The 25,649-nt window shown below is 43.5% G+C and overlaps 10 protein-coding genes across 10 annotated transcripts; 6 read left to right on the top strand and 4 right to left on the bottom strand.

Annotated features, from left to right (window-relative positions):
- Nucleotides 1-101: 101 nt before the first annotated feature.
- Nucleotides 102-1,597, top strand: O0I10_005191 (uncharacterized protein; the record flags this gene model as incomplete). Its single annotated transcript, XM_058485238.1, has 8 exons — nucleotides 102-205; nucleotides 271-289; nucleotides 350-409; nucleotides 468-732; nucleotides 804-858; nucleotides 920-1,119; nucleotides 1,190-1,447; nucleotides 1,509-1,597. The coding sequence occupies 8 exons, from the start codon at nucleotides 102-104 to the stop codon at nucleotides 1,595-1,597; spliced, it is 1,050 nt and encodes a 349-aa protein (XP_058344065.1).
- A 483-nt stretch (nucleotides 1,598-2,080) lies between these two features.
- O0I10_005192 (uncharacterized protein) lies at nucleotides 2,081-4,094 on the top strand (the record flags this gene model as incomplete). Its single annotated transcript, XM_058485239.1, has 8 exons — nucleotides 2,081-2,334; nucleotides 2,407-2,480; nucleotides 2,547-2,583; nucleotides 2,665-2,787; nucleotides 2,849-2,968; nucleotides 3,031-3,549; nucleotides 3,617-3,882; nucleotides 3,940-4,094. 8 exons carry the CDS (start codon nucleotides 2,081-2,083, stop codon nucleotides 4,092-4,094), a joined length of 1,548 nt encoding a protein of 515 aa, XP_058344066.1.
- Nucleotides 4,095-4,553: 459 nt separating this feature from the next.
- O0I10_005193 (uncharacterized protein) lies at nucleotides 4,554-7,998 on the top strand (the record flags this gene model as incomplete). Its single annotated transcript, XM_058485240.1, has 12 exons — nucleotides 4,554-4,697; nucleotides 4,770-4,836; nucleotides 4,898-5,370; nucleotides 5,435-5,644; nucleotides 5,708-5,803; nucleotides 5,856-5,958; nucleotides 6,018-6,091; nucleotides 6,147-6,297; nucleotides 6,353-6,679; nucleotides 6,746-7,020; nucleotides 7,085-7,321; nucleotides 7,393-7,998. The coding sequence occupies 12 exons, from the start codon at nucleotides 4,554-4,556 to the stop codon at nucleotides 7,996-7,998; spliced, it is 2,763 nt and encodes a 920-aa protein (XP_058344067.1).
- Nucleotides 7,999-8,638: 640 nt separating this feature from the next.
- Nucleotides 8,639-9,508, bottom strand: O0I10_005194 (uncharacterized protein; the record flags this gene model as incomplete). Its single annotated transcript, XM_058485241.1, has 2 exons — nucleotides 8,639-9,015; nucleotides 9,079-9,508. 2 exons carry the CDS (start codon nucleotides 9,506-9,508, stop codon nucleotides 8,639-8,641), a joined length of 807 nt encoding a protein of 268 aa, XP_058344068.1.
- A 1,597-nt stretch (nucleotides 9,509-11,105) lies between these two features.
- O0I10_005195 (CDP-diacylglycerol-serine O-phosphatidyltransferase) lies at nucleotides 11,106-11,980 on the top strand (the record flags this gene model as incomplete). The annotated part of the gene is made up of 4 exons (XM_058485242.1): nucleotides 11,106-11,200; nucleotides 11,254-11,479; nucleotides 11,547-11,586; nucleotides 11,658-11,980. The coding sequence occupies 4 exons, from the start codon at nucleotides 11,106-11,108 to the stop codon at nucleotides 11,978-11,980; spliced, it is 684 nt and encodes a 227-aa protein (XP_058344069.1).
- Nucleotides 11,981-12,236: 256 nt separating this feature from the next.
- O0I10_005196 (uncharacterized protein) lies at nucleotides 12,237-14,867 on the bottom strand (the record flags this gene model as incomplete). The annotated part of the gene is made up of 5 exons (XM_058485243.1): nucleotides 12,237-12,265; nucleotides 12,331-13,152; nucleotides 13,221-14,049; nucleotides 14,105-14,544; nucleotides 14,615-14,867. The coding sequence occupies 5 exons, from the start codon at nucleotides 14,865-14,867 to the stop codon at nucleotides 12,237-12,239; spliced, it is 2,373 nt and encodes a 790-aa protein (XP_058344070.1).
- Nucleotides 14,868-16,637: 1,770 nt separating this feature from the next.
- O0I10_005197 (uncharacterized protein) lies at nucleotides 16,638-18,921 on the top strand (the record flags this gene model as incomplete). The annotated part of the gene is made up of 4 exons (XM_058485244.1): nucleotides 16,638-16,878; nucleotides 16,978-17,247; nucleotides 17,311-18,650; nucleotides 18,712-18,921. The coding sequence occupies 4 exons, from the start codon at nucleotides 16,638-16,640 to the stop codon at nucleotides 18,919-18,921; spliced, it is 2,061 nt and encodes a 686-aa protein (XP_058344071.1).
- A 392-nt stretch (nucleotides 18,922-19,313) lies between these two features.
- Nucleotides 19,314-21,196, bottom strand: O0I10_005198 (uncharacterized protein; the record flags this gene model as incomplete). Its single annotated transcript, XM_058485245.1, has 8 exons — nucleotides 19,314-19,348; nucleotides 19,415-19,826; nucleotides 19,904-19,992; nucleotides 20,056-20,119; nucleotides 20,184-20,293; nucleotides 20,356-20,481; nucleotides 20,564-20,737; nucleotides 20,821-21,196. 8 exons carry the CDS (start codon nucleotides 21,194-21,196, stop codon nucleotides 19,314-19,316), a joined length of 1,386 nt encoding a protein of 461 aa, XP_058344072.1.
- A 214-nt stretch (nucleotides 21,197-21,410) lies between these two features.
- Nucleotides 21,411-21,968, bottom strand: O0I10_005199 (uncharacterized protein; the record flags this gene model as incomplete). Its single annotated transcript, XM_058485246.1, has 2 exons — nucleotides 21,411-21,679; nucleotides 21,758-21,968. The coding sequence occupies 2 exons, from the start codon at nucleotides 21,966-21,968 to the stop codon at nucleotides 21,411-21,413; spliced, it is 480 nt and encodes a 159-aa protein (XP_058344073.1).
- A 1,957-nt stretch (nucleotides 21,969-23,925) lies between these two features.
- Nucleotides 23,926-24,126, top strand: O0I10_005200 (uncharacterized protein; the record flags this gene model as incomplete). The annotated part of the gene is made up of 1 exon (XM_058485247.1): nucleotides 23,926-24,126. The coding sequence occupies one exon, from the start codon at nucleotides 23,926-23,928 to the stop codon at nucleotides 24,124-24,126; it is 201 nt and encodes a 66-aa protein (XP_058344074.1).
- Nucleotides 24,127-25,649: the final 1,523 nt, after the last annotated feature.

The raw sequence follows: 25,649 nt of genomic DNA on the forward strand, positions 1-25,649 counted from the left end.
AAAGTGATGGCGCATGAATGAATTTGTACAAAGACTGCCTTTTAATTGCGGACACTCGTCCAACTTCTTCCTTCTCTAATACAACCCACTCAACCAATACGATGAGCTTATTCCCAACTTCGCAACAACCAAAGCACCTTGTTGAGTTCAATGCCGGCAAATGCATCCGAGAAGGCAACACCATAAAGCCTGACTTGCGTAAAGGGTACGAATAGACAACCCAAAAGGAACGCGTCATCCATGCTAACACTGCATTGCTTGCTCTCATAGCGTGGTGTACATGGATCAAGTACGATCTGACTCGCATGCTTTTCAGTGACTTGGATCAGCTAACTCATGGGGTATATAGAGCGATGATCAGCTTATGCACTTTTATTGGAAAGAACGGAAGGCAACGGAACCTGAAGAGGTATCTAGGGGGGGGAAGCTTGGATACTACATTGGATGGCAGGCTTACATGTCTATAGGATTTGATCATTTTCCCTGATGAAGCCGAGATGATTCGTGTGGAGCAATGTACTACCGGCCGTGTGTATCTTCTCAAGTTCAAGTCGTCGAATCAAAAGCTCTTTTTCTGGATGCAAAACAAGAGCGATGAGAAGGATGAAGAAGTCATTAGCCGTGTCAACCACTTGATCAATGATCCTGAAGCAGCTACAGCCACGGATGATATGTCTGGCATGGATATGGGTGACGCATCGGCTGACATGATGCAATTGCTCGGTGGCTCAGGTACATACATACATACATGCATAGACGGCGCATGGTTCATATGACAGGATTATCTCACAATGGCTATATAGATCGTATCTCACGCGAGAACATTCTTCAGTTCTTACAAAATGCAGGAGGCCTTGGGTAGGGTGACCTTTTTGGGGGGATTGCCAATATCAATGTATTGATGTTTTCATTATTATAGAGGCGCCACAGATTCATCTGCACCCAATGATGAGGATACACATGAGGAACATCAAGAAGATACACCTATGGCAAATGCACAAGAGACGGAGCAATCGACTACCGAAGAACGGCAACAACAACAACAGCAGACTCAAGAAGGCGTGAATCCACAAGCAATGAATCAATTAAGAGACTTGTTGAGAAATGCACAAGGATCACGTGAGTTGTCATTTATCATGTTGTTGATGGGATTATAGGACTCATTCATTCATTCATTCATTCATTGTAGAGAGTCGAAGTCCACCATTGTCTCTGAACGACGTCTTAACACCAGAAGCACTCAATCGATTACTCGACGACCCCGAAGTTTGCGTTCAGCTTTATTCTCATTTACCTGAAAACTGTGAAAAATCACCTGAAGAAGTGCGACAAGTCGTGAGAAGTCCTCAATTCCAGCAAGCTGCTGCAACCTTAAGCCATGCTTTTGAATCGGGTGATCTTGGTCCTTTGTTGCAACAATTGGGTTTACCAGCAATGTCTGGTGGCAGTAAGTTAACAACTACCTTGGAAATGCGACTAGCCAATAACACTATTATGCGTACCTGTAGATGTGGAATCTTTCCTTCGGGCTATTGATCAAAGCACTGGACGCAAGGACCAAGACCGAAACAATGATGATGCCATGGAACAAGATTAGATTTTGTAGTCGTAGGATGATCACATTTTACAAATGAAGATTGAGTAATGACTATGTGAGGTATCTCGTGTTGATCTACCATTTAAGATGGCCATTGTTATCAGAGGATTCAGTACACATCCCCACATTCTACATAAACATACGACTAAGATTCTTATTGTGCCAAGTTGAGACCATTAGCATTGAATGCTGGCATGTGTGTATAAGCCTATCGGTGCCGAATGCCGATAAAGTACCGTTTACCAAGGGTGGCAATATCATGTGCTCTTGTTGACATAATGATAAATTATCTAAACGCGATTGAGGAGTGTTGATGTGTGTAACGCCAAGTACCATTCACTTGCGGACCATTGATTCAACCGGGCAACAAAAGAGTGCGGAGAAGCGCGCGTGGATTAGAAATACCATTCTCGTCAGCTTTCTTTTTCTTCACACTTTCCTTCACTTTTCCACATTTTGGATTCCACGTAACGCTCGGTGGACATGTCCTCGCTTTTAAGCAACAGCAACATCAACGCCTCCGATATCGGTAGACTTGCTACAGCCACAGCAGCCACAGCTTTGGGTCTTTTGGCATTGAAATACAATGATCGTGCTATCTTCCGAGAACGACGTGAAGGGATTGCATTTGCCAAAGGAGATCCTCTTGTTGGAAGTCTCTTTCGCAATATTATGGGTAAAGACACGGCATACGACAACCAGGTCAGCAAATTTGAGGAATTGGATACTTTGACCTTGTAAGTTTTTGTTGATGTTCATACCTACATCTCGTGTAATCTATCATTCAACAAACACATATGCATGCATAGTGGTGCCACCAATTTAGCCCTTCCTCCTGTTATTTGCACCATTGATCCCTCTAACATCGAGTACTTTTTGAAAAGTAATCATTTGAAGCGAGGTTTCACTAAAGGCTGATCTAACAATCATTCACACTTTTGCATGATAGCGCACTTTGAGAACTACGTCAAAGGAACACGAGTACTGTAAGTACATCAAACTAACAATGAATGACATGGTATCACCTTGTATAACCAAGGAATCAATTAATCATTGATCTTCTATAGTCACGCTATGGGTCACCTCTTTGGCAAAGGCATTTTTGTCAGCAATGGAGAAGGATGGCGGTGGCAACGAAAAACAGCCAGCCATATTTTCTCAGTAGCCAATTTCCGAGACCATTTTACAGAGTAAGGCTGATGATGATGATCCTGTTACTACTCATCATGCTCACTGTTTTACGCTGTCTAGTGTGTTTGTTAAGGAATTGCATGCAATGTGTGACAACATCTTTGACAAAAAGGCTTCCAATCATCGACCCGTTGACTTTCACGATGTCATGTTTAAGTTTACTTTGGATTCTTTTGTCCTGTAAGTCATTTTATCAGCTTGATCAATATCACGTGATGGTTGATGTGCTCATATATTAATAGACTTGGTTTTGGGAAACAACTTGATTCATTGTCCAACCGTGGCAAAGTCCCATTCGCAGAGAGCTTCGACATTTGCCAAGCAGATTGCTTTGATCGATTCATCAACCCATTCATCCCTGTGGCCGAAGCCATACGTGCAATTACACCGGGCAAAAAGACAATTCGGGATCATCTCAACATCGTCAACGAATTCGCCTATAGCATTATTACTGAACGTCGTCAACAATTGGCCAATGGTGAAGAATTCAAAGATTTATTATCACGTTTCATGAGCACGCAAAACGAGCACGGCGAGCCATTAAGCGACAGCGAACTTCGTGACACGGTTCTCAACTTCATCATTGCTGGACGTGATACAACGGCTCAAGCATTGTCATGGACTTTTTACAACCTAATGTTGCATCCACGCATTGAAGCTAAGCTTGTTGAAGAAATTCATGCTTGTATTCGTGATGAACATGAGCAAGATTCTCCTGCGCTCTATGAAGCTATCAAGAAAATGACCTATGCACATGCAGTGTAAGCATGTTGTCATGCGATGGCCATGCATTGTAATTTGTTTGCTTATCTTTTTGCTTTGTTTTAGGTTCTACGAGGTGCTGCGTTTGTATCCATCCGTGCCTGTGAATACCAAAGTGGCTCTCGAGGACGACGTATGGCCCGATGGCACACATGTCAAAAAAGGAGATACAATCGTTTGGAGCACCTATGCTTTGGGTAGGTCAACCAAAGTATGGGGTCCTGATGCCAAAGAATTCAAACCAGAGCGATGGATCACACCTGACGGTGAGCTGCGTCGTGAATCCCAAGGTCAATTCCCAGCCTTCCATGTTGGGCCTCGGGTGTGTCTTGGTAAGTTGTGGCTACATCTCTCATACCATCGCTAAACATCCTTTTCCTTTGTCTCAGGCCAAAACTTAGCAACCCTCGAAGCACTCGTTGCCATTGTTTTGTTGCTGAAGCGATACAAATTCACGCTTGTCCCTAACCAGGAGATCACTTACAAAGTGAGCTTGACTATGCCTATGCGAAATGGAATGAAGCTCTTCGTTGAAAAACGTTAGCTTTAGTATAGCCTTCATGCAATCCCTCCCAGGAACTTATACCAAATCTTTCTACCCTTCCCTTTTATAAAGATAGCATAGTTGTATACATATGAATTTGTTTTCTGGATCCAATACTAGAAGATGTAACCTTTATTTGTTTCTAATCAAGCTACTGCACTTTTAGCAAAGAGGCAACTAGTACTACTACTATTCGAATTGTGCATATCAACATGGCTATAAATGATATTGAATCACACACATGGAACCATCACGCATTAACGCATCAGCATCACTCGTGACTTGCAGGGTGTGGAGGGGGAGATAACCAACCAATACCCGATCTAAGGGCTGAGTGTGGCAAGTCAATTGAAACAAGCAGCAGCAGCAACAACCTCTTTGTTACCTTACTTCAACTCCACACGTCTCATTTCGCACCCACATCCACCCACACACACCCACACACGCACGTACACCTCGATGGCACAACGCACGCTCGAAATCCCATTGAAGCATGAGCAAGTGCTTGAAGTCATCTGCAGTGATCTTCCGAGCGATCCCAGTGAGCTTACCAACATCTTTGAACAAGAGAGCGTTGCCTTTTCCCACTACTGCACACTTGCTGTAAAGCATCAATCCAACACTACGCGACCATTACGTTACGCTTTCAACTGAATTTCCTTTTATTTTACACAGATTGAATACTATCAACAATCCAGAGTGAAGCAAGCCATCCAGGTGCTCGATGCGTGTCTTGAAAATGGTAAATGTGGCCGGATCGAACCTTCAATGGTGATAGTAAGCTCATACTTTACATGACATAGCCAATCGTACCTTGACGACGCAACCTCGCGAGAAACTACCGATTCTTACACTCTGTGCAACAATGCATCTTGCGTTAGTCAAAGCAAGCCGTGCGAGTGATGATAGACGACACCATCTCGATACAGCCAACCGCCTTATTCAAGAAGCCGATCGTATTCACGCTCAACATGTACCAACAGCGATTGTGAAAGCCAACATTTATCTTACATCAGGGCGCGTTGACCAAGCACGATCCATCTTTACGCATCTTTTGGATAAGCAGCATGATTGCATCCCCGCACGCACCGGTTTGGCAAAGATCCAATATGTTCATGGTCATTATCGTGAAGCGCTTGCTCAGTTCCAAAAGGCTCTTCAATTATCACCACCACCTATCGCTGCTGCAGAGATCAAACTCACCATCGCACAATGCTTTGCACATCTGGGCATGTCTCAACAAGCCAAGGATGCTCTCAAACGTTGCATGCAACAGGTAGGATACACAAGAGGATAGAATAGGATGGATGAAAGGGGTGTCTAACATGATAGTCATATAGGGATCTATCAACAAAGCAACATGCCTCGCTCTCATGGCCATTATCGATCTCAACATTTCAAAGGATATCTTGGCTGATGCTGCAACCCGTGAAAAGGCACTAGCAAGTGGTCTTCGGCAATTACAGGATGCATTCAAGGCTGAACGTTACCATCCCGTTGTTCTGAATCTGGTTGCTAACCATTGTCACAATATGGGCCATCCTGAAAAGGTAAGGATTGTCAAAAGAAAGTAGGTGGGTTGGATGATGGTATTGACGCTTATGGGAACGTAGAGCATGGAGTATGCAAAGGAAGCATTGGAATACACAAACAACAAGTTCATCAAATCCGAAGCATTGTTCCAAATCGCCAGAGCATATCATGTATTGGTAAATAGGCTCTCAACGTGTATGAGAATGAGGCACTCAAACTTTTTTCCAGGGCAACTTTGAAGATGCCAAGATTTTCTACCAACAATGTCTCGCTATTGAGCCCAACTATGGATTGGCACAGTACCACATGGGTCAAATACATATGCACAATGGTAAGACGAAGCATAAAGATTCCATACATGGTCGCTGATTTACGAATACGTGGTTCTAGGCAACGTTGATGATGCTATCAAGGTGTTTGAAAAGCTACAAAAGACGTATATTCTGAGTGATGATATTTCAAGAGTAAGTGATGATGTGTGGGATCTATATATGAGATCTAAGCTAACCATTGATTTAGACATTGGGTGCCGCATATGCCATGGCTGGCAAGAATAAGCAAGCACTCTCGGTGTTCAATGGCATTGTTGATTATGCAACTCAAAACTCTATTTTTGCTGCTCAAGTCGGCAATTTACATGAGGATACCAACATTGGCAAAGCACTTGAATGTAAGTAAGGCAACGGTCGTCGATCTTCATATCCTGATATGTGGAACGTCATTAGATTATGAAATGTCTATCAAACGGAGGGATGATCCAGAAGCTGATGACAAGGAAGCTGCTCAGATGGATGCCATCAAGGTGGAAGTACTGAATAATCTTGGCACATTATACATGTTGAGTGGAGATCTGGAAAAGGCAGCCGATCATTACAAGCGTGCATTGGAAGCGTACCAACAACAGCATGATGGCCAAGAAAAGGCACCAGAAGATGACATCAGTGTTACAGTCTCCTTCAACCTTGGGCGCGTGCATGAAGAAAGAGGAGAGCTTGATCAAGCAAAGGAGCTTTACACAAAGATTGTTGATGAATGCCCTGATTATTATGAAGGTGAGTGTGTGTGAATGGTATGTGTGGCCCTGGAATATGGATATTGATCCATTATTTGGTGGATAGCACGGTTACGATTGGGCGCTATCGAGCAAGCATTGGGACATACTGATGAAGCTGTGGCACATTTCAACGCTGTTGCCGAAAGTCAGCCAAAGAATCCTGCACCTTGGATCATGATTGCTCGTGCTGAGATTACACGCAATGAAAAGACATGCAAACGGGCACTGGAACGGGTATTACGCGAGTGTGATCGAGACAATGTTTATGCACATGTGGCTCTTGGCAATTATCATGCAACTGTGGCAAGAGAACTCAAGGGTGACAAGTATAAGCAACATGTAAGTGTGATAACGTCGCTATGGTAGCGCGGTTAAACTTACCCATGGGGACTTTTGTTTACAGCGTCAAGAGTCGTACAAGCTCGCATTCAGCTTTTTCAGCCAAGCACTCCGACGTGACCCCAAGTGCGCTTATGCAGCAAATGGTATTGCCATGCTGATGGCTGATAGCGGTGATATGGATGGTGCACATTATTTGTTCAATCTTTTACGTGAGTCAACATCGGAAGAGCCATCTGTGTTGATCAACTGTGGCCACACGCTTGTTGAGTTGAAGCGGTATCGTGAAGCAATTGCTATGGTAAGCGATACATTCCCCCCCCCATTCCTATTTTTAAATGGGTCACTCACTTATGATGTTGGTGGTGGTAGTACTCGCATGCCAATCGATTGTATCCCAAGGACAACAAGGATGAGAATTTGTTATTATGTTTGGGACGAGCACTTTTCCTTGGTGCCAAAGCATCACGTGATCTTGATTATGCAGGACGAGCTATTGAAGCAACTCAAAAAGCACATGACATCAACCCTGATAGCAAGTCGACTTTGTATGATTTGGCCCTTACACAGCAATCCTATGGCGAGTTGTTGAACGACATGCCAGCTGCAGCACCCGAATTAATTGAACAGGGTATCTCCAAGGTCGAATCCAGTCAACAGATCTTCCGCTCTCTCATCAACAATGAAACCGATAACGCTACATCACTTTCCTATGACAAGAAAATTACAGAACAGCGTGCTCGTTATGGTGAAACGCTGCTTATGCAATTGAAGCGTAAACTTCAGGAACGCACAGCTGAGCGAGATGCCAAACGACGGAGGGAGGAAGCAGAGAATGAAGAAAAGGAGCAGCAGCAGCAGCAGCAAGTAGAGGGAGAAGCACAACAACAAAACAATGATCCCAATGGTCACTCGATGGATTCGAATGAGGAACGGCCTACCAAACAGCAGCGGACATCATCTGTGGAAGTGCAATAGAGAAAAGACTGAATGCAGTATATTTTGTTTAAAAGAAAAGTTAGTTTTAAAGTATTTAAGCACGACTGTGTATACCTGAATATCAATCATAACATTGTTCCATGTCGTCTTTTTTTGTATATAAGGAGTTGTCTTTCAAATGATGTGTTTGTAGCGTTTTTCAGGATCTAGATTCTTACATTGAATAAGGAGGAGGCGGGAATTGATTATCCTATACACGTTTGGCCATTAACCTAAGACCATGAATGTACGAGACAAAGAGCCATGGCTCACATGACGACATCTTCTATTTGTCGCTCGATGTATTTCCATGGCTCTGGTTGCCAATGTATTTGGCTACAAGTTACACGATCTACCACATGACCGTGCTATAAAAAGTCGACAAGATGGGCCACAAGGTCCATTCTCCCCATGATGGGCTAATTCTTTGTGTCAAGGTTATGCAATTCAGGATGTCTTTACTATACATTGTATTGCTGTGTTTATACAAAAGAGGGATGCAGTATGAAGGAATGTGGATGGGGGCAACTAAGATGCGTGTAGTGTTATATATAGGTGTGTGTGTACGATGGGAGATTAAAATGGGTTGTGGATGCAGAGTTTGTGTGTGTGTGTGTGTGTGTGGGAGAGATCTCTCTCTTTAAGGCCACTTGAGAATTTCGGGGATGATTTGTTCGTCCCAACCATTGCATGCTTGGTTATCCGAATCTCGGTCGCACAATTGCTTGACGTGCACTGTAGCCCAAACATCGAGTGACTGGATAGCGTTGCTAATCAATGCATTGACGTAGGTGGTGACACTGGGATCCTTGACCATGGAACCAGCACCATAATGAGACAAGACACCTTCGGTTGTTTGCTTGACTGTTTGCACCACGTTACGCACAAGGAAACCATTATCAAAGGTGGCGTAGTCTTCAAGCTGCGAGCGAATGCGCTTCACGATACGTTCCTTGACGAGGGACAAATGGTAGCAAATGGAAGGAGGATTACCACAGATGTAATCCATTTTCTCGCCTTTATCATAAAATGGGATGATGAGTATAACCGCCATCTTGTATAACACACATGTATACTTACATTCTTCACGAGTCCAACTTTCACCGGGAGGTGGCATATTACGTGTTAAGCGTCTTGGAGGAGCATTGCAATCGCCTTTGAAAGGATCTTCTTCGGAAAACATGACTGAGAAAATACCGCTTTCAAGCTTCTTGCCAGTAGCTTCATCGACAAAGAGGTCGAGCGTATCGGAGAGACTTGCTGTCAAGCTGCTACGAAGCGTTTGCTCGGGGACAACAGCAGCCACATGGTTTGGAAGGGTTGCGTTGGCATTGAATAGAGTCGAAGCAAATGTATTGGACAAGTCGTTCACAGCCACTTTGACCACAGGAACATACTGCTCGGCAAAAGCAGCAGCAACACCATGGCGACATTCAGGTTCACAGGCCAAAGTGGTTGGAGCCGTAGTAACAGCCAACGTGAAAAGTAGCGCCAATGCCGATTTCAACATTAGGATAAAAAGAGTCAAAAGAATAAAGAAAGGTCTAAAAAAGAAAAAAGACAACTGGTAAAAGCAGCCCTTTATGTGGTGGATCTTTAAAGTGAAAAGAACGCGGGCTGAGCCTTCTTGTCCTCCATACAAAACAATCTTCCCAGAATAGATATTACTTTTTGGTATCCAACAGCATCATGATTGCTACTCAGTCATCATCGTGTACATCTGTACTATATCAATGCTTCGTTTTCCATGTATATCAAATGTATAAATGGGTGCCTGTGTGCCTCTGTACTTGGGCTTGGATGAAGATGGCTTTTGCTTGCAAATGTTTATCCAGAGACATTTTTGAAACAAACGCTGCCTATTTTTAGGCCTCGTGTGCAGTTGAACAACGTATTAGCTCCCATTGTCAAGAACATAAACATGCCCACAGGGGGGATAAGCATTAACGAGTTATCACGCATCTTTGTATTCCTCTAATGCTTTCAATCGTTAGAAAGGTAAAGAGGAATTGAATTCGATGCACACGTCGGCAATACTATTTCGAGTAAGCTGGCTGGGATGTCTTAGCATTTATGGTAGCAATGAAGGAAGGTCCGCTTCACGTACAAAGAACAACCGCTGGATGTACGAGATCCATACGAATTCCAAGTCGACTTGAGGAGAAGCAAATGGACCACTCTGCTATTCTTGTTGCGCCACATTTAGTTGAGCCCCAAAGTGGTGAGCTTATGATATCATCGTAGCTTACCAGATGACCACCTATAGATACGCGTTTTAAAAGACCATACACATCTTCATCGTTGCTATGATACGAATAGCCGAGAATCCATTAGCAGTAAAAAGGGGTCCAATAATGAGGATGACATGATGCATTGAAAGCAACACGACGCTTCCATTTGGGTGTGGATCATGTAGATTTCATTCTTCTTCACCCCTGCATTATATAGGTTCCCTTCCCTTCCTCCTCTTCCACCTCCTCCACGTCGGCATATTCCGAAAAGTCGTTTGCCTTGCACAAAAAAGTGGATACACACCACATTGCTTACAATGCAATCACATGCTTTCTGGAATGAATATTGGCAAGATAAAATATCCAATTGCATTAGTGCTTGGCATCCCAACCGCCACATTTTAGCTTGTTATAGCAGCTGTCGGGAGCTCGGAAAAGTAGTTCCATGCTAATACTCTTGTTCCCGCTCTGCCGGTGTCTTGTGCACCCATCTATATCCTCACATCTGGTACACACACACCTCTACACAACGCATAGCAAAACAAGGATTGATGCCGATAACCGAGATAGACTTATCTCTCTTACCAAGATCTCATCATTGTGATCATAAAAAAGAATCCCATAAATCCTTTACTAAACGAAAACACCCCCCTGTATTGATCGTTGTGAATAACTCTAAAGCAACGGGTTGGTTCCACACACGAAAAGCATATATACACTACTACCACAACTTTACGCAACTGACATCAAAATCGTGAGTTCCCGGCTTTTTTCATCTCTCGGCAAACCAAGATCTCTCTCTCTCCTTTATTGTTTTCTCTTCGTTCTCTCTCTTTTTTGCCTTGTTCCTCTTTTCTCTCTTCTCTTTTTAATACCATGAATCGTCGCAAACAACAGACCTCGTCCAATGCACCTGATCAGCAACAACAAAAGAACGCCGATCAAGGACCTGTTCACTTTACTATTATTCGGTAAGCAACCAAGAAGCTGCGTCTCTATATTCCCTCTAACAGCTTGTATCCAGCAACTTTTATCTTGCCGATGTCATTACACTCATGAATGGTGTGTGTGGTATCATGTCAGTGTTCTCGTCGATGCGCTACCTTTTGACGAACGAGATTGGCGATCTCTACTCGGCCATGGGTTTTATGCCGTTTGGTTTATTCTTTGACTTTATGGATGGACGCGTGGCTCGCTGGCGAAATAACGCGTCATTATTGGGACAAGAATTGGATAGTTTGGCTGATCTGGTAAGGGACTATTGAATGATGGTATGCGTTTTCGATCATGGTGTTTACTCTCGTGTTGTGTATATAGATCTCTTTTGGCATGGCACCTGCAGCATTGGCATTTGCAAGTAAGTTCGTGTGTATATGGATAGTATGGGATTGGGATAAGTGATACTGATTCATCATCACTCCAACTTAGTGGGCATGCGTACATACCTTGATACAATCATCTTGACATATTTTGTGTGCTGCGGCATTGCACGACTTGCCCGATTTAACGCAACCGTCGCATCGCAACCCAAGGACACATCTGGCAAGATCAAGTACTTTGAAGGTACTCCTATCCCAACATCCCTTACGCTCGTAGCTATCATTGCCTATTTGGTATCTCGTGGTCAATACTTGGACGCATTACCGTTATACGAAATTGCACCTACTTGGGATTTCCATCCTTGGGTCTTGATCTATGCATTGAGTGGTACTCTCATGGTCAGCAAGACTCTTCGCATTCCAAAGCCATAAATCAGTCATCTATTCCAATGTTTGTCAACCATTCAATACAGCATATATAATGTATATCAGCATTTCAATTGGAGTTTACATGATGGATTGGGGTGAGAGACATGGCATAGAAAGGGGTGATGGTGGTGGATTGGATCTTTGGTTGGTAAAATCAGTGAAACAGCAATAATATTATTAAAGACGTTGAAAAATGGATACTACAAAGTAGAGAATTACTATGGATAACAAGAGGTTCAAAAGCGAAATACTATCATATTTAGCCTCTTTTTGAATGCCCTTGTAGATCTATACGTACAACGAACACGATCATGAGTATCTTTTGTTGTGATGTCTAAGATTTTTCCACTTACCTTGGGACCCGTGTGGACCACCACCATGGGAGCTAGTGGTAGGTGAGATATCATCTTGCTCGTGTTGAGGGATGGTATCCCATTCATCGTCATCATCTTCTTCAGTGGTGTCGCCATTATGCACTTGTCGACTGGTGGTTTGCTTTTGTGCTGCTGCTGAAGATGATGATCCTTCTTGGGATAGCTGCATACGGATTTGGTCGGCAGGTACTTGAACAATGCGTGCTGGATGGATTTGTTCATTATCATCATCTTCATCTTGTTGGTACTTTGCTCCGCTGCTACTACCACCACCCACAGCCCCTGTTCCAGTAAACCCATGGTGACCAGCAGGAAATCGGATCGGTTGTTGGTCCTTATTAAACTTGTTGCCATCGTTACCACGACCACGCCATGTAGGGCATCCATCATCCTCTTCCTCTTCTTCGGATTCTTCATCATCCACAGGCATGGGTGGCAATGCACGAGGCTTTTGGCCATAACCACCACCCGCTTGTTGACCACCACCTTCTTCTTCCTCTTCCTCTTCGTCCCAACCGCCACCAAACATGTGCATGGGTCTAAACCGCTGCGACATTTCCACGAGCTTGGTAAACCAATCTTGCAAATCATTGCCGTCGTAGGTGCGGAACATGTAACTCTTTTCCATACTCATACGCGAATGCACGTTGCGGCCACGCACCTCAAACGAGTTGTTCTCATACATGCTGTCATAGTTGCGGCTATTGTCGAGATCGGTGTGTGGGATAAAGATTGAGATTTCGGGGTTTTGTGGATTGGCATCGAATTGCTCTGTGGACTTGTATCCATGCAAGAAGCCAGCTGCATGATTTTGTTGTTTTCCAAATTAGTCAAGAGAGCTTTTATGGATTCATGCATATACAACTTACCAGGGGTGAGCACATAAAGACCCTCAGTCCAATTACGCATGACACCTGTCTTACGTTCAAGCAAGCCAACCTTGATGGGTTGAACAAGCTCATCATGCTGGTTACGATATTGAATGTCTTGATCGCTCTTGTAAGGCGCCTTTTCGCTGATGAGATGATACTTGTTGCGACGATAAAATTGACGCCATTCGGTGTCTGGGCCAAGTTGATTAAATGCCGTAATAACGCTGCCAAACACACTGCCATCTTCCATGTTGTTGTTGACGCGGAAATCGAGTAGACGTTGACAAATGCCTCGGCAGTTTTCAATGATGCCTTGTTCAAAGAGAGCCATTTCACGTTGCAAATTGAGCACGTTATCATGCAACGTGTTTTCTTCATCGTTCATCACCTTGTAAGATTGATACACAGCGCAATTGACAAGCAATGGATCAGGATGGCGATAAGCAGTATCAGGCATTTGGCTATCAGCATGAATGATAGAATCCAACTTGGAGACGAGTTGATCCGTTTGCATACGACGATGGTACAAGTGGGTGCTACGGAGGCGTTTATCCTTGATGATGGATTTGAGCATGGCCTTGACATCACGCTTCACACTTTGCAAACCAGGTAGCACCGATCGATCAATGTAATCGACAAAGTCTTGGTGGCGAATACCTTCATCCATCGAAAAGCCACGGAATGTGTTCCATACTTCTTGGATACCACCCGATTCCATGAATTGACCAGTGGCATCTCGGAAAGGAACAACCACGGTGCGTGTTGCTTTGCAATAGCCATTGGCTGCTTTACGTTCAACATCACGAAAATCTTCCATGAGAGCAATCTATGCCATAAAGGTGAATACTTTAAACCTACATTGTATCAATGGGGATACGTACCAAATTCTTGAGTGCGAGTCGCCATGCCAACAAGCGATTACAAATCATATCAACAGGATCGATACCCTGGCCTTGCTGACGATGCACTTGACGTGATACGGTGGTTCCCTGTCGACGAGCGGATAGGCTGATCAATGAGTTTCTTGGTTGAGAAGCGAACACTGGAGGTTGCAAATCTTTCTTTTGATGCTGTGGAACGAGTGCTTTAGAGGATCCTTGTTGTTGACGGTTGCTTTGCATTTCTTGAGCCTCATTGGGCGGAGGAGCATTCTCGTCACGATCTTCAACAGTGGGTAATGCCTTGTTGGCTGCCATGGATACCAGCATGCCCTTGGGCATATGCTTTAATCCATGTTGCGATTGTTGTTGTTGTTGTTGCTGTGCTTGTACGGTTGCCATGAAGAGAAAAGCAATAAGGAAGGGAATGAATTGCATGATGGCTGTCGTATATCAGCGCATTTTGACAGGCCCCTTGTAAAAGGTGAAACCCCATTCAGTCTAATCACCCACCTTCACAAGCTCTCTTGTACCCTATGCCATTCCCCAAGTAGAGGATTAATACGATGCATAGCAAGAAAATGTAAATGCTATACAATGAGCTGCTTGAAACCAAGAGATGTGCATGTCGGTGTGCCAAATCAACAAACGTTACATTTGTTTGTGTATATGCATGTTTGATTGTTGATAGCATACAAAAGCGAGGGGATACCCTTGTCCCTGTAATTGTTATCAAGAAATAATTATAACAGGTGCTGTTTGGCATTGATCTTGATCGTGATGTGCATTCGGTGTCAGATAACAGGCTGAAAGAAAAGATTACCCATCCATCCACAACAAACTACCTTCCCAACTAGGAAAATGTGAATACGATACATAGGTCATGCGCGTTGATGTACGTTGATGCAACCCCATAACGCGATACATAAGATGGAGTGTGTCAAGAAGAATTCTAGATGACGGCTCTTTGACCGAATATGGAAAGATCGACAACGTTGGGGGATGAGGGGATCAGTCAGCCACGACGAGTCGCAGCAACACAAAAAGGTCATCTTCAACAGCATTGTGTGAGGAGCATCGATTCGGTATTGTGTCGTTGGAAATGATGCAAGGATGACAAGTAGACCAAGGGAAGACAACCCTTTTACCCTGCATTGTGCACGGTCTTTTTATCAGCACTCGCACGGGACACCTTTTTTTTAACACCACAACTGCCATCATCTTATGACCTTTATTACCCAACAATATGTATACGTATGTCTCGATCCTAATTACAGCAACTACGGACCAAGATACGTGCACATTTGTATATTTCATCCACCATTGTTATGGTTAAACAGCACTGCTCAATGTTGGTTGCTATTACAATGCTTATCATGAATGACCAATGACATCAAAAGCGACACCAATGGATTCTGTGCAAGAGCTTTATATGCAGTGTAATGATGAAAAGACGCCCAATATGGGCACGATATGGCCGATCTTCTGTGGAAGCGTAACACGATCGCCAGCGTGAAACAAATTGAAAGCATGAGCGTGAGATCCAATGTGGCCCATTTATTTTACGTGAATGATAGCTGAACCTTGTCATTTTTCACAATCGGCTTCTCATTTACAAGTTTTATTATGCACAGACATAGTGCGTATGCTGGAGCACAATCTAATTATAAAACAGACTTCAACATAAAGGTGGGCCTGACTTGCTGATGGGTTGCACAGGGTTACACATGCATCTGGATATGGTAAAAATGGATATGGACGACAACATTGTGGCAAGGCATGAACATGCGTGTGCTTATGGCTATGTTTTTACAACCTCCTAAAGCAAGGGATGAGAGATCAAGGCAACGACAAGCGTGGTTGGATGAATTAGGTATCTTTTACTGCAAGATGAAGCAGTAAGGGAATCAAAAGTATCCATAGACCAACGTGGTGATCTGCTTTCAATGGTGTCACGACAGTGAACCTAATTTCCCATCCTAGGCTTGTTCTCTGTTGCGGATTCTTTCTCCTTAACATCGATGACACATAACAAAGAGAGCATTCAAGTAATGAAGAATACAGAGACACACACACACACCCCTGATTGACGGGTCCATTTCTTGAGTAACCGGTCTCCTTGTTGGAGGAGAATGTGTGTGAGTGTGTGTGTGAGTGTGTGAGAGAGCAACACACACACGCACCTTGAAGGGCAGCATATTAGAAGCAACACAAAAGGTCCGTGACAATCTCCATTGCTTTTCTCTCTTCTTTTTGTGTGTTTTTCTCTCTCTCTCTTACTTTCCACGTCTGACAAGCAGTTGCCGATCCCTACTGCTCGTGGTATTCGGCAATAATAAGCGCATCCCACTCACTCCCTTTTGTTTTTTACCTCTTTCTCCTTCCATTTGTCTTTTGTCTCTTTCACACACACGCTCTCTCTCTCTTTCTTCTCTCTTTCACTTTTTTCCCCTTTATTTTTTTACTCACCGCCCATCCCACATAACACATACTCCAACACACACACACATATACACACTCACACAGCCATACACATATGACAACACACGACGTGCATCGCGCCATGGAAGAGAATCTATTCAACACATTTCACCATCGACACAATCCTCTACAGTCGTCGAGTATTTTGGGACCTCGGTCCACTGGCAATGGGTATCCCTCAGCAATGTCAGCTTCCGACCTTATTACAATGTCGTCAAGACATCAACGCAGCAATCGGCCCAACTCTGATATGTATAGGGCAGCTCACCACGGCTTTCGAGGACATACAACCGAAGGTGAGTCGTCAGGGGAAATAAAGGAGAATGGGGGTTGTTGTTGTTGTTGTTACATGTAAGAAGGAAGGAAGCAAGAAGACTAATACAATGTGTGTGTAGCCGAAGCCATTGATAAGATGTATGAAGATATCCAACGTTATGAGAAGATGATGGATGAAGCAGCAGCAGCAAGTTTAGACCAAGACTTTAAGGATGAACTTGAACATGTCAACCAGTGGTTCTTGTGCCGCTCGGATCCCGAACGTACAGCAGCGTTGTATACCCTCGTGCAAAATGCATCTCAAATACAAATCCGGTTCTTGATTACTGTCTTACAACAACGAGCCGATCCCCTTGGTGATGTTCTCTCCCCTGCTGGCCAGGATAAAGGTATGTTTTTTTATGATGACAAGGATGATGAGGAGCCTTTTCACTTATATGAATGGATGATAGGCCCTGCACCCGTTGCTGTGGCAGGATCCGTTGTATCAACTGAATCACAATATGAGATGCGGAAGCGACAAATGTATCCACCCAGCCGAAGAGGCACTCGTTCTAATTTGTGCAACCGACTTACTTCAGCGTTGAGTGAGCCTGACGATCTCCGACGAAGAGACTTGTTAGTACCAACTTCTCTTGGAAGCAATCTCAGTCAACAAGGTCTCTTGTATGAAAAGGCTTTGGCTGCGCGTGCTCAGATCCAAGCTGCCAATCGTGCTGCTGCTGCTGCTGCTGCTGCCGCTTCTTCGAATTCAGCATCATCGACAACATCATCCACCACTGCATCATCCACATTTTCTCCTCGCACTTCAACTTCAGAACGCACATCTCTCTTTGGTGCTGCATCGAGTGATTGGCCTTTTCATCTTGCACGTGATCGAAATAGCAATGGCAGTGGTAGCAGCGGTGGTAGTGCTGGTGGTGGTGGAAGAAATGGAGGAGGTGGAAATGCAAGTAACGATGGCAACAGTGAATGGTCCTTTGGTTCCTTGTCAAGCAGCAAGAAATGGTCATCTCGCAAGAGTGATACCATTCGAGAAGATCATGAAGAACAACATCATTCCATGTTGAGTAGCATGGCTGCTCTTGAGCAAGCACAAGCCCGTTTGAGAGCCTCCAAAGCAGCAGCCGCAGCAGCCGCGTCTTCACGACATAACAACAATCATCATCATCATCAACATCATCAACCTAGTCTCCATGTTACATCATCATCCCAACAGCAACAACAATCACCTTCAGCAGTTCTTGCAACACCACCCTCACCAGCACCTGTAGCTGCCACCACCAAATCTACAGAGCCTATCATTGGTAATAGTGCCAATAGCAGCCCACGAATGACTACCCCATCATCATCACCAGCACCACCACCAGGTCTTGAAAAGAAGCAACAGCAACAACAACAACAGCAACATTTTGGTCAATTCTTGGTTCCACCAAGTGATGATGGCAATAATCCTGGCAACGATTATCTAAGTGATCATAGTGATATGAGCAACAAAGGTGAACAACCATTAACCGGTGCAGCTCGTCGTCGAAAACGATCCTCAGCAGCTCGTGCTCTCAAGGATAAGATTGCAGCAGAAACAGTCGACTTTGAATTGATGAAGGATGTCACCAATTGGTTACGCAGTCTACGCTTACACAAGTACAGCCCTGCATTTGATGGCCTCGTGTGGCAACAAGTCGTTCAAATGACCGATGAAGATATGCTCCGTGCTGGTGTCAATACTTTGGGTGCTCGACGAAAACTACTCAAGGTGTTTGAAAACGTCATGCGTCATTGTGATGAAAACGTAAGTAATGGATGCTATTGTATAGCAATGTTGTATATACTCATCCAGGGTTGAATTCTAGGGCGTGGATTACAAGAATGCTGCCGCTGCTGCCGCTGCTGGTGGTGGTAATGCTACTACTACTACCACCAACCCATCCAATACCAAACCAGCTCCTATTATTGAAGAAGAAAGCACCCAAAGCAATAGTGATTCTACACCTACCGATACTCCTATTACTCCTACCACCACCACCACTACTACCAATACCCCTTTGGATGAGCAATCATAGCTACATATCTAGTATCGCAAAAGACTGAATAATAGTGAACATGTTTTGAGACTCACCAATAAAAGCGTTAAACAACGGCAACAGGATCCGTTATCCAAAAAGAACTTCTATGCATATGATGGACAATTGACTCTTGCGTTGACATACAGCATTATCAGCACTACACGTCCATTGGTTGTCTATATCGAGAACACAGGATGGGAAACTCAACTTTAATAGAAACCAACATGCGTCTTTCATCACACAAAACTTGCTATATTTATTCTTTTTACAATGGTATCTTATACGTATTGGACATCCGACTATTACCCAATCCCCGTACTTTTCAACATCGCATGGCAGCGGTATATATTATATTAGGTTGCACAGGCAGGAATGTATAAATAACATAATTAAGGTGATTCTACAATGTCGTGATGCAGGATAGCTATAAAGTATAGATTTCCATTAGTCAAATTTATCGATACATGATGTTCTCCCACAATGATATTACCTGATCCAAAATCAGCGAATGGGTCCTCGTCATCATCGGTCGCAGGGGGAGATGGTGGAGCAGCGAGACTCTTTTGAAGATCAAAACTAAGGCTTTCCTTGACATGCTTAAAGTTGACAGCATCAATGGCATTATTGGATTTGGCTGGTATAATAGGTGGCTTCATGTTCCGTAATAATGCAAAGTTGATGGGTTTGAAGAATGCATGTGATTTGACTTCACTCGCTCCAGCCTTAGATCCAAGCCGTTTCGTCTCATCTTTGTGCAAGAGCTTACGAACAAGTGACCTTGCTGTACTGGATGGTCCGCTGTAGTATACATTGTTGGAAAAATCGGGGAAGTCGAGTGATTGTGTAATGATCAAGTCGAATGTCTCGTCACGTGATGTGCCTTTGAAAGGGGTGAAGCCATACTATTATCGTTATCGTTAGCATAATGATCATGTTGTTGAGTGGTGGCGCCCTTCCCCTCCCTAATCGCTCTACTTACCAGCATTTCATAAATGAAGATACCCAATGCCCACCAATCCACGGTACTAGAATGGCCATCACCACGAATCACTTCAGGTGCCAAATACTCTACGTACATATAAAGTTAGCTTACTGATCATGTGTCAGCTCTAGACCTGTCATTTTATGTACCTTCTGTGCCCACAAAGGAATTGGTCCGTAAATTAGCACAAGACTTGGTATCTAACATGGGTCGCTATTGACAAGAATGAGTTGTCATTATACCGCTATCATCATCATCACAATTGTTGTCGTCATACCGAGAAGGGAAGATTGGTTCGTACGATGGAGGGTGCACCAGCCGATGGTGATTGTATTGAAAGATCAAAATCAGATAACATGAGATGACCTGATTCATGCAATAGGATATCTAAACATACATCAAGGTTTGTCAATACCTTTTTCTTTCTATTGTCTTTTCCATTGACTTACTTTCAGGTTTGAGATCTCGAAATACGATTCCGCACAAGTGTAGGTATTCGAGGGCAGCAACGACCTCCGCTGCATAGAACCGTGCGTCATTCTCCATCAAGACTCTTCCTGGTCTCCGCTGTAATGCTATATAAAAAGACCGCGAAATGATTCTTGTGAGATGCGTTGTTGCACAAGGACAATAATAACATTAGCAATAATCACTCACCTCGAAAGAACTCGCCTCCAACACAAAACTCCATAGCCAAGTAGAGGTAGTTTTTGCTTTGAAATGAATGATACAATGGTACAATGAAAGGATGGTTGACGGATGCCAAAATGGTCTGCTCAGCATAAGCACGTTTGATCTTGTTTCGCCTGATCATTTCCTTTTTTGATAAGACTATATACAACAACATCATCATTTATATGAGTTATTATAATGATGATCCCAAGAAAAGACGATTGATGTTCATGCTTACTTACCTTTGAGTGCATACAAGCTGCCACTATCCTTTTGCTTGACAAGGTAAACCTTCCCCACATCACCCTTGCCTAGTAATCGGATCTTGGAGAAGCTGGAGGCTGATAATTGTTCCTGCTTTCTCGTTGGCTCGGCTGATACAGATCGAGTGGTGTGTGAATGCGATCTCTCGGGTTGTGAACAAGGTCGTATGGGTATCAAAGGCGTGGAATGGGTGCCCTTGAACTGTGGTTTGGGCATGGCGAGCAACATGTCGTTTGCACATGAGGTGTTGGTGTGAGTAAAAGTCATCTTGGTTGAAGGAATGACAAGGTTACGCTGAAAACTAGGAGCTGGTGGAGGAGGAGGAGCAGGAGAAACACAAGAAGAAGGGGCCATTGAAAATAAGGGACAAAGGGGGGTGGGTGGGATGTGTGTGTGAAAGAGAGCGAAGGAGGGAGAGAGAAAGAAACGAGATGATAAGCCAAGTGTGTTTAATAAAGCAGCAGCAGTATGCGACTGAGACACAAAATAGCTAAATTTGGCATTGCTCTGTGTTAGGTCGATCCCAACCAAATCGATACGCTACTACATTGGTAGAAAACGCGCTCTTTTATTCGTCCTCGTCCCCGTCAAATGAAAGTTTGATGACTTTTTTCGATTTTTTCTTCTTAGGCTTCTTGGCACTAGAACTACTACTACTAGATTCTTTGGTGGTCTCGTCCTTTTCATCATCCTTGGAGGAAGCCGCCTTGCGCTTCTTTGCACGAAACAATATCCTTCCATTTTCATCCACAGCTGGCTTATCTTCTCGTTCATTGTCACTTGTCTTGGTTTCATTGTTGTCATCGTCTTCCTCCTTGGATTCATTCTCGTGTACCTCTGTTACGTGTATCCATGGCAACCATATAAGCACTTCCCCTTATCTATCACTTGTCTCCCCCCCTGCCTCCCATTTACCTTTGCCGTGCTTATCCAAGGTGACGATCTGTGCGCCTTCGAGTTCATCGTAGTCCTCATCGTCTTGTCCATCTTCATAATCTTGGAATCGGGCTTGTATTTTGACTTCTCCTTGACGTTCACTCTTGAGTCTTGCTAGGAATGGTGCTTCCTTGTGCACATAGGATAAGCCTTTGGATACTTGATGCGGCGTGAGTTCCTTTGGAGGCATGAATGAAAATTTATGAGAGAAGGGAGGGAATCAAAAAGAGCGGGTCTTTTTTAATGTGCGTTGGATCCCTGCACACACACACACGCATACACATAATGCACACGCAGAGCCATCGATATGTATGTTTTATACCTGCAGATACGTCCCCAGGTCACGTGCTACATTCATCCATCATGAATCCACTCAATCTGTCAAACCGAAACACGCTAAAAAGAGAGACCTTGCATACACCATCATCATGCATAAATCCTTCTCTTCCAAAGGAAATGTCACTTTTTGAATTCATTGAGACTACCGTCAACTATATAATTGCCAGCTTATTTATCTCTAATCCTGATTTATACATGAACATTCGATCACACCAAGGCCGTTTGTGCAGGCGCCCCAACAATCTATCTATTCGCATCAAGCATTTTATCATTCATCTGGAACACGAAAATACCCACGCCCATCATGCACATATAAGCAAGGATGTTGTCGCCCACTACCACACACCTCTTTTCTCTTCCATCATATCACTCTTTGATTGATGGTACTTTTAAAAGTCCTTGGTGAGTATCATGGCGGGAGTCTTACTTGTGAGTGATCCATGTACTCATATGTGTGAAGATCTTTAGCCTTTCATTGTTATTCCTTCTTTGTGATTGTTGTCATTATGATCTGGCTCTTCTGATAAGGTAAGAGTAATCATCTTGCTTGATGAAGCACAAACCCACACTCCTTTTGATGTAGCTACACCCTGAAATGGATGTGCAAACTTGGTTTAGTACATCGTTCGTAGACAAGAACAGGATACAGTCTTAGGATGGAAGGCAAAAAGATCGCTCGACGTGAACAAGAGAGGCTATCAGAAAAACAAACGTTACAGTGCTCCAGCCCGCATGGAAGTGATGCAACGGCTTCCGGTAATTGGTGGCAATTGTTAATCCAAACAAGAATGTGCGGGTAAATTCTTACATCCTCCAATGCATTTTTCCTTTGCCGTTGAAAGATGATGAACGTTGTGAAGACATAAAGTGTTATCCATGGAGTAGGCAGGTAATTGGTGGCTAATATTGTGGATCGAAACAACTGGATAACGGATTTGGATATTAGGATACACGGGGGAGCTTTTGACAGTGAAGAAACATGATCAGCATTATGTTGACAGCATACGCCAGCAAATCGTACCAAAGATTCCCAGGATACTGTGAAGCGCCTTTTCATTTCAAAGTATGTGAATTGGATCATGCTGCTAGCGTTAGCTATATATCCTCACTCGTTCATGATATGTAGATTCATCATCAAAAGCTTCAAAGAGCTATTCGGGTACCATTGGCAAGGAGGGAGACGCATGCTTAATATGTAGATACACTTCCCAGCTTGGTTTCAGCATTTATTGATGCCTTTGAATAATAATCCATTACCATTAATCGCTATTAAGATCGACCTTGTATATAAAGAGATGTATCTTTGTCATTGAAAAGGGGATGTTGGTAGCGAGCCTCCGTGGTGAATCCATGCGCCACATCACGTGCTTAGGACAAGTTGGGATAAAGGTCTCCATTTTTAAGTGTCCCAATCAATCATCCCTTCTCTCTTGTCACAGCAAATGTAAAACAACGACAGCTTCTTGTCAACTCGTATGTTTGACTATGACTACCCCCATTGAAAATCGATCTTCAGCAAAGGTTGTCGTCACAGCTTGTTGGAGATTTTGGTGTTGATCTTGGTCACATTGACAAGTCCCAGGTACCAACAAGACCATGGCACGCAAACTTGCCACCAACAAACCAAGGCTTTTACAAGCTTGATTTCATTCACCTTGTAAGGATGTAATGAGCTCAACGCGTTTCCCAGGTCACGTGTTGCCTTCATCACCTTCACACTGAAACATGCTAAAAAGAGATGCCTTGCATACGCTCATCATCATGCATAAATCTCTTCCTCCCTTCTCTCCTTCTCTCTTTCAAAGGAAATGTCACTTTTGAAACTCATTAAAACTACCTTCAATTATATTGCTGTTGCAATGGGAGGTGCTATCGTCATCATTGGTATTGGGTACTTGATGAAACGAGTGGGTGCTGCAGCTGCCATCATCATTCTTTTACAAGTTCTTGCAGCTATCACGATGCCATCGCTTCAACCAGTGATTGCTACCTTGGCTACGCTATTTTAATATGTACATTGTCATCCCTTCTCATAGCCAACAACATCTACCATAACGTTTACTTATGCTGCTATCATAAACATGCATCTGTACGGTCTCTCCAAGTGAACATTGAAGGGTAATTACTCATAAAGGTGGCATGTAGGAAGGGTTGTTGGGTGATAATAATGATGTCCATGTGGGTGAAGGCTTGAAATCGTGCTCAAATTGTACAACAAAAGCAAACGTGATTGTCAGCGTTACCAGCGAGGGTCTTTTGGAGGTCAAATCTAAGACTTTCCTTGACATGCGTGAAGTTGACATCATAGATGGCACTACTACTTGGGTGAATGAATGCTACTCAAAGATGGTTGACCACTTTATCAGCTCAATCAATCATGACAACAACTCTCACGCCTACTCACATATAAACAAGAAGGCTGTTGTCACCAACACTATCATACGCCCTTTCTTCTACTTGTATTCATATCATCATCGATGGCCTTTGGTAAGTCTCAAGGATAGTCTTTGTTATGTGATCCCAAAAATGAGGGTACTGACGCATCCATCTTTTAAGTTTTCATCTACGTAGCTCTAAATTTCATTGCTTTACCACTTGAAGTGCTCATTGGTGCCTAGTGACATTTGGCCGTGTTCCTTGAGGGATCCAAAGTACATGCTCCGCGCCAGCCCCGGAAAAGTATTGGTGATCAAATCGTCTGCTTGTCATTTCCTCTGTACTTTTCTCATGTCATGGAAATCAACAACGATCGCCGTAGCTATCAATACGATCATACGAGCGTTGCTTTTTAAATGGATCTATGATTTGGTAAGCTTCTTTTCACAAGCGGCAGCCTTTTTTACTAATTTCATGAGTAGTATCAAGACCAAAGTGTACGAATGACATCAATCCAACATGACGATAATCAAGAAGAGACCTATTATTGTGACAGTTGAGGATGCCCTTATCAAACTTGCTGTGGGCATTCTCACTGATTGGATCAAATCAGATGTTGCTTATCCGATTACATGAGGTAGGATGAATCGTTTTGATGATATAGAACGATGTAAACACAATCCTAATCTATGATTCCGTTGGCAGGTGCAACGCGACAAAGATTTCCCGCATCAATCAAACATGCCGCATTCGGCCAGAAGATGGCTCGTGCACCTTCATTCAATCCAACAACAGCATTTGTACACCACTTGGTAGGTTGAATAAGTCGTCATTTTCTTTACATGCATGGTGCCTTTAAAGCTTACAACTTTGTAATAGATAACGACAAACTTGTCCGTCTCCTAACACAGCACGTAAAAGCTAACGTGATTGTCAGCCTACAGTACAAAAATAAAAACGAAAAACGTGATTGTCAGCGATATCAACAGGGATGGAAATTGATTAGGTGATAGCATTTGGATGTCATGGCAAGTCTAAGCAATTGGTTGCAACGTGTTTATGTGTAATCTTGTACTAGTAATATACTCTATTACAAGGTGGAAGAGATAATAAATGTACTACATGCAAAGGGAGTAATGGTATGAAGCAATCATGG

This window comes from Lichtheimia ornata, assembly GCF_029851405.1.
Source record: "Lichtheimia ornata isolate CBS 291.66 chromosome Unknown scaffold00020, whole genome shotgun sequence".
NCBI classification, from domain to species: Eukaryota; Fungi; Mucoromycota; class Mucoromycetes; order Mucorales; family Lichtheimiaceae; genus Lichtheimia; species Lichtheimia ornata.